The sequence below is a fragment of the Natator depressus genome, chromosome 3, assembly GCF_965152275.1.
Source record: "Natator depressus isolate rNatDep1 chromosome 3, rNatDep2.hap1, whole genome shotgun sequence".
Classification (NCBI taxonomy): Eukaryota; Metazoa; Chordata; order Testudines; family Cheloniidae; genus Natator; species Natator depressus.
The window spans coordinates 190,278,667-190,286,343 of NC_134236.1; the positions used below are offsets into that span (position 1 = coordinate 190,278,667).

At 39.6% G+C, this 7,677-nt stretch overlaps 1 protein-coding gene across 1 annotated transcript; it reads left to right on the plus strand.

Moving 5' to 3' along the window:
- The first annotated feature begins 1,631 nt into the window (after positions 1-1,631).
- On the plus strand, positions 1,632-6,847 carry OTOR (otoraplin). Its single transcript, XM_074947157.1, has 4 exons — positions 1,632-1,853; positions 2,314-2,453; positions 3,139-3,249; positions 5,036-6,847. The coding sequence occupies exons 1-4, from the start codon at positions 1,730-1,732 to the stop codon at positions 5,057-5,059; spliced, it is 399 nt and encodes a 132-aa protein (XP_074803258.1). The 5' UTR covers positions 1,632-1,729; the 3' UTR covers positions 5,060-6,847.
- The last annotated feature ends 830 nt before the right edge of the window (positions 6,848-7,677 follow it).

The window sequence follows — 7,677 nt, forward strand, 5'->3', positions numbered from 1 at the left end:
TATGCCTCAGTTCCCTATCTGTAAATTGGGGATAATAGCACTTCTGTACCTCACTGGAATGTTGTGAGGGTAAATACATGAGACTGTGAGGTGTTTAGATAGTATGATTGGGAATCATACAGGGGTACAGCATTCATTTTGTACAAGAAAAGCTAAAGCATTTTTCTAGGTCAGGTGAATAAAGAAACCCAATTAAAATACACATTTTTATATTCTTGATGAAACCTGCACTGGAACTGTTGGGAATTTGTACTGCAGACTTTCCTGGACATTCAGACCCTAGTCAATGTAGATCTGGACAAACAGGTGTCAGATTTGCCTTCAGCTCTCCCCAGACCTTTAAGTTCTGAACCTGTTAGGCCACTAAAACCCTTTGGATAAGGGTGAGGTGTGGTTGAGTGAGTCTGGTGTGGATTTTTTTAGGGGGATAGGGTGAAGAGGAAGGAGCAGCCCAGGTCTGTGCTATTGTTTCTGATCCAGGCACGAGCTACTCTGAGGACTACGCCCGTAACAACCAAAATTAACATGGTACCTTTAGTGAATAAACTGAACCTATCTGCTCCCAAAGCAAATCTGCACCCCCCCCCACCCCACCCCCCGGAATTGATTCAGTACTGACTCTCACAAGAGTGCCACATAATCACTTGCCAAACTGCTATCAGATGTACCTTGGTCAGTGATTTCCCCTGCAAGTCCTGAGCTGGCCTAGCCTTCCACTACTTGTGAGAACGGCAGGGATCATAAAAGTAGGTGGTATGACTGAAGGCCACTGTTCTCTTTATTATCACCTTTTTCTTGCTATGTAACATATGCTGACTTTTAAAATGCTGTCTTGAAGGAGTAGAGATGGGTACAAATCCGCCTGTTACAGCATATGCAGTTTAGTGCCTTGCGTGCACAACTTCTCCAGTGAGAGTCCAGGTACGCAACAGTGGCTGTGAGACTTTCAGAAAGGAATGTGATTCTACACTCCCATGCAAGACATGGCTTCACACATACGGTGGGTGCAAGGCCATGCTGTGGTGAGGATACTGCAGTTATGTAAACTAGGATGGAATGGAGGGTGGTTCTGGCATAAGCTGTTAAATGTTTGCTTTTTAACCGGAGCACCCAATGAAGTTAAAGCTTTGTCCACACTACGAATGTGCAGTGCCTAAATTTCAAGTGTAATTTGCTGATGCACAGAGCCTTTCACTGAGATTCGACTACCTGTGCCACCGACTAGGTTTATTTATATTTGCAGTAGTGCCTAAGGGCCCTATAGAAACATGACACAGAGACAGTCTGCTCCAGAAAGCTCTGACTTTATTGTCTTTGTACATTTCATGAGAATCAAGGATTTATGGACTTTAAGGGATGTTATTTCATTTGCTGCTTAACCGGGACTGATTTATTTTTTTTCATCTTCAGACAAATTTTGCCTGAGGTGATAAGAATATTATACTTAATGAAAGCCGACAGGAAAGTACAGAATGTCTCTGTAATACAGCAGTTTATTGAAGCAGTGGTACAAAAAGGCTTTGGAAAGGGATTGTATTTGGTAAATAAAACCTGAGGGTCCCCTGGGGCCCTGTGGTTCCTCTTAAAGTAGTGGAATGTTAACCTAATCCCTTCCCATTGGTCAGGGATGTTTGTCCAGATGTCTAGCTTTTCTATAAAAGATAAGTATTACCAGACTTGACATGCATTTGAGAGAGAAGTCCTAGCAAAGAAGAACACCAATCAAAAAATGACACTATCTATCAATTTGGTTATATTATTTTTATGCATTGGAGTTACATACCCTGGCGTGACTGGAATTTTTATGGACAAACTTGCCAGCAAAAAGCTCTGTGCTGATGAAGAGTGTGTTTGTAAGTATTTTTGTTTAAACTTAAGTGGAGCATATGATCAAAACTAAATGTGTGTGTTTGTACAAAGCAGTGTCTGGTTTTGAAATGTAAGAACGAGCTGCTTGTTAGTTTTGCTGTATTAAATCGGTCTGTTTGTACATTTAAAAATACTTTTAATGTGGCAAAACCACATGTGAAATTAATTTATATTCCACATGCTGCTTTTTGAAGGATTTTGTTTCAAAATCCATTATCAAAGGTAGGTGTAGTTAAAAACATTTTTCTGAGAACACTATTGCAGCTAATGTTTTGATAAAGTGACAGTCTCTGGTTTTATTTTACTTTGCTTAGTACAGACTGAAAATTGTGTAAGATGAAATCTGGCAGGCTCTTCTCTGATTACTTTCTTCATTGCCTGATTGCATCTGCAGAGAGAGTCTAACATATACTCTTTATGCACCTCCTTTTTTTTTCTTTGCAGACACCATTTCCCTTGCCAGAGCAGAAGATGATTACAATGCACCAGACTGCAGGTTCATTAATATTAAAAAAGGGCAGTTGATTTATGTTTATTCAAAACTAGTGAAAGAGAGAGAAGCTGGAGAGTTCTGGGCTGGAAGTGTAAGATGACATTCTTCTTTATACAAGCATTAATCTACCTCTAGTTGGCTAGTAATGTTTCTTTGTCAACATCCACTTTTTAAAACAGATTTTAGCAGCGAAAATAAATCCTGTGGCTTTTTTAAAGATTACATCTGAGATTTTAAAAAAGTGAAAATATACAAAACTCTCAAATCCAAACGTCACAAGCATCGATAAGAATCTCTCTCATATTGAGAGAGTACATAACCTATTAAAATATAAATAATAATATAATGGAACTAAATGCACTGAAGCAATCATAAGAAAATCCAATGCTCTTCTTTTGCTGCCATTTATTCAAGAATCAGGTGCAAACATTTTACAGCAACCTAAATCTGAGAAGAGACACTTTGATGACAATGGATCATTAAATCTTAACTCCAACCTTTCATTTAAAGGAAAATAAAACTGCCACTCCACTTTTATCTGGATCTTACAAATAATGTATCCTAAATATAACTTATTGGAGTCATGTGGATCTGTGTTCTGGCTTATATTCATGCCTCCTTTTGAAAAAATCTTGTTCTAGTTAAGTAGTATGAAAACCAAAAGTCCACAAGACCAGTGAGAGAGTATGATTGCTGCTTTTGACAGAAACTTGAACTAGTTTAAACTGGATGTGGGCTGCTTTATTGCATCTAATTATAGCTTTTCTTGCTCTAAGGTGTATGGTGAGGAGTATGAAGACCAGATGGGAACTGTTGGCTACTTCCCCAGCAGTTTAGTCTCAGAGCAGCACGTTTATCAAGAAGCTAATAAGACAATCCCTACAACGGTAAGGAATCTGCAAAAGGCCAAGGGGGTAACATTAATATACTCAACTGTGTAATGCTAATTTGCTATAAAAACAAATCATCGCTATGCACTACACCATCCCACTGTTGACTGTAATAGTGCTGAGCCACACACAATGCCTGGGGCCCGATCCTGTGTTCCCATACTTTGTCGAGGAACCACACTGAACTCATAATTTAGGCCCTGATCTTGCTACCATTTAAGCACTGTTGAGAGCTGCATGTAAGGTTTGATCCTGCTCCCATTTGAGTCCATTGAAAATCTCTTATTGACTTGAATGGTGTAGATTTAAGCCCATCATGCACTGCACACAAGATTCCATCTGCAGTGTATAGTAAGTTTTATGGGTCCCACAGAGTCGAAGAATCCTGCTGCATATTCGTGAGCACCCTATACTGTCACAGTCTCCATTAATTATTTACACAAATGGAGATGTCTCTTTTTTATAGAGAATTCTTATAATGAGCACATGCTTCACTTTCCTTATGTGACAGGAGCCTGAGCTCTGCTATCTGCTCGAGTGGGACCAGGAAGAGGCTACAATTACATGTGAAAATTCAGTCATTCACAATTCAGTTCAATATGAGACAAAGCATTCCAGGCTATTTTTAAACATCAAAAGGTCTTTTTTCTAAGACCACGCAGTATTTTTTTGTTTTAAAATATAAGTGCTCCTCAATTTACTAAAAACTAAACCAAAGCAATGAAAAGGAAAGTTTTAGCAAATTTTAAAGGCACTTTGTATAATCCATGTGCTACCACCCCGTGTGTGTGTGAAAAGCTTGCTTACGCATCTAAGGAGAAAGCGTTAATACACTAAATTAAAATGATTAGAAACATATTCAAATGTTTATTTTGAAACAACCAGGCTACTTTATTTCTGTTGCACTGTATCAGACTACTGTAGTTTCTCAAGCTTTCCACTGCCCCATGGAATTTTTAACTTTACTGAAGACTTGTAATTTATGCAATTTAAAAAAAACCCTCAGTTACACTGTGAAGCAGGTGTTTGGTTTCTCAGAAGCTAGTGTGTTGGCACAGAGACTCAGATTGGTTGGTAGCTTGTCTCTTTAAAACCACTTTCATGAAAACCTTAAAACATCTTTCATTGAACAAGTTTCTGGTAATTATCTTCATTAATATTGAATATTAAGCTATGTTCTGTTCAAATGTATGACTCCATTCAAATAGGAAAGCATTTGAAAAATCCTCTTCAAGCTATATATGTGTTTCATCATTGTTTTTATGTTCAGAAGTATTTTCTTACCAGGTGTGGTCCAGGGGAAATTCACAGAACATATTTCTATGGATAAATTCACTGAACAGTTACTTGGTAGGACTTGTACTTTATCAAGCAAGTTTTATTTACAGGAATTTAAAGGACCAGATTTAGTTCTACTATAAAGTGACCACATCTCCACTGAAGTCCATGGCAGACCACGATGTGACACCAGGACTGCATGTGGCTCAGTGTGTAGCAATCATTGATTAGCCATAGTAAATGAAAGAACAAAAGAGAAACAAAACTAGAAAGGCTTAGTATAAAGCATTAACTAGTCAATATGTAACTCTTCTCTAGTATTCTGAGACGAGTTCCATGATTTATACAGTAGAATTTTAAAGTGGTAATTTATTTAACATTTGCTTCTCCTTGCTTACCTTTTCAAAATGGATTTTGCACCTTGATTCAATTTGTACCCAGTTCTTATTTGGTATAACAATGCCTAAGAGCCTCTGCTCATTTTTCTAATGACTGTGTCTTTCAGGCCATTGACTTCTTCTGTGAATAGTACTGGTACATGGCTGGGTCATCACCAGGCGGATACCAGGAGAATCTGATGGATATAAACCTGAAAATCCATGGCTGACTACTCTGAATTCTTTCTTTCTTTCTTGTTTGTAAAATAATACGTTTATTTCTAAATAAGAATTTGTTGAAAGGGAGTGATTGCTGGGGAAAAAAGTTGAAAATCTTAGATATAAACCACATGGCATATGCTTTGAAAGTCTTTCTACCTGAAATTACTTTGTTATAATCATTGGTAAGTTAGCACCTTTTTAAACTACTGCATTGTCGTATTCAAAATTATCTAATATTTGAGGTAAGACTTCCAATGTCTTGTGTTGCATTTATTTTCTCACTATACAAGCATGTTTTATGCTATTAAATAAAATTTCATTAAAAGTGCACAAAGCTGTGTTTGAGACCCAAAAGCAAGGCAATTTACGGTGTATGGAGAAACCATGTGTACACCAGTACTAAGTGTTAAAGAGCATCACCTTAACTGCTTGCTGAGGGCTGCTAGTATGTCTAGCTTTACACAGGGGGTAAAGAGATGGGTACATAGACCCTTCTGCACAAGGGCTCCCCGAATTTCTGTGCTTGTGCTCCTGGGGCCTGATTCAGCACTGCACAACCTGAGTTTTATGATGGTATAAACTGAGATTAGCTTTGGCATTTATATTCCCAAACTTCAGGGATGAAGGCAGTACCTTCCTGTCCTCTATTCCAGTCCCTATTCACCACTTTGCCTGTGCATGGGGCTATAGAGGAACAACAACCATCTGGGGGAGAATTCTTGCTGTGCAGCAGCTAGATAGGGCCAGTGGATATGGCCTTACGTTGTCTCTCTTTGCCGCCTCCACTGGGGGCAGGACAGTGAGTGTTCATACAGCGGGGAGCTGAAAAGTAACCCACCAAAAATGTAGGGAGTCTAGAGGAATCTGGGCAACCTGGCTCCCCCATCCCAGAGGTATGCCATCAGTGGTGTGCCTTTCAGCACAGAATCTAGCCAGGGGCCTCAGAGACTGACTCTGTTACTAGAAAATCTAATTCTGAAGAAAAATAAAGTTGGGAATTCACCCTGTAGTTATATTTGGTATTTCCATAGAACATCTGGTTGCGTGGAACAATGACTACATCAGGCAGTGGAGAAGCAGTATTTGTCTGCTGGAGCTGAATTCAGTGTCTGTTCACCAGCTGTGCCATTTGTTGAATGGCTCTCACCCAACCCATCTTTAGAAAAGTAACTAAAAAATTCCAGACGTCTATGTTAGATGCTGGCACTGCAAGCACTCCTGATCTCACTGTCACTAGTGACCTACGTAGGATCTGAATTAAGGTGAGACAGGCTGGGTGCATTCATAGCTGCTTCCTTTCCCTAATCTATATAATCCTCTAAGTGGTCCATAGGGGAACTGTAACTCCATTACCTACTATATATTCAGCTGAATGTTAACTAAGAGACAGAGCAAGCGGAGGCACAAGATGCAATTGATGCAGTGATTCTTGATCTTGATGGCCAGGCTTTCTTGAAAGCATGCCTTTACTGCTCAAATACAGTGCTGTAAAAACTTAATGGGGCAGATGAACTTTGCCTTGGATAGGGAGGGACAGTTCCTGCATCACTGAAGGCCTGGGCACTGAAGTGAGGGCTCACACCAGAGGAAATGCATGCAGTATTTCTATCACCATCATGGTGGGGCAGGTGGTTAACTGAATCAGTTGAGCACTCAGCCCTAATTCGCTGTTGCCAACTCTCACAATTGTATCATGAATCTTGTGATAATTGGTCATTTTCTTCATGTTCCAGCTGCTGGAGTCAGGTTAGTCCTAGAGAATCTCATCTTTCATTAAAAAAGAGAGTTTCTAGCCCTCCTGGTTGCAGAGAAAAGCTTGAAAATGTGAATCCTAAATGTGCCATCACTAAAGACAAATAAAAAGAACCTAGTTTTTAAATCTAATGATATTCTGATTCATCGTTTTTGAACACTTGAGGTTGGCAGTACTGCTAATTTAATAGTCAGTTGAAAGTATAGCAATAGTTTTGACATTAAACATAGCCCAACCAAATGTGTAGAAACTGTCTCATTCATGTTCTGGGTGCAACTGATTTCATAACCACACAGCCTGGCATTCAGACTCCTGAGCCTGTAGGGCAAAACGTAGAGAACTGGTTGAATAAAACAAGAAAGGACCCACAACACAGCGACAGAAGAATTGACAACATCCCACTGGTAGACTATAGCCCGTCCTCAAATTCATCACAGACAGTCCTACAGCCAGACTGGTGGAAAAGCTATGTGCAAATCCAGGTCTCCCACTGTACACAGATGTTTTCAGTCACCCTGCTTATGTTGATGCATCCGTTGATACGGAGTTATATCTGTCAGTGCCTTTCTTACTATAATATACAGTCAGTACAGTTTTGCACGTATGGCATTATGGACATGCAGTGTATGCCTGTTTAATTCACAGGGTATATCTGCAGCTGGGAGGTGTAATTTCTAGCAGGCTAAAATAGCAGCATGACTGTGGCAGCTTGGGCTAGCTGCCTGTGTATGTAACTAGGATCTTGAATGGGGTTGTGCTCAGATGGCGAGTCCAAGCTGCGGTCCTTGCTACCCC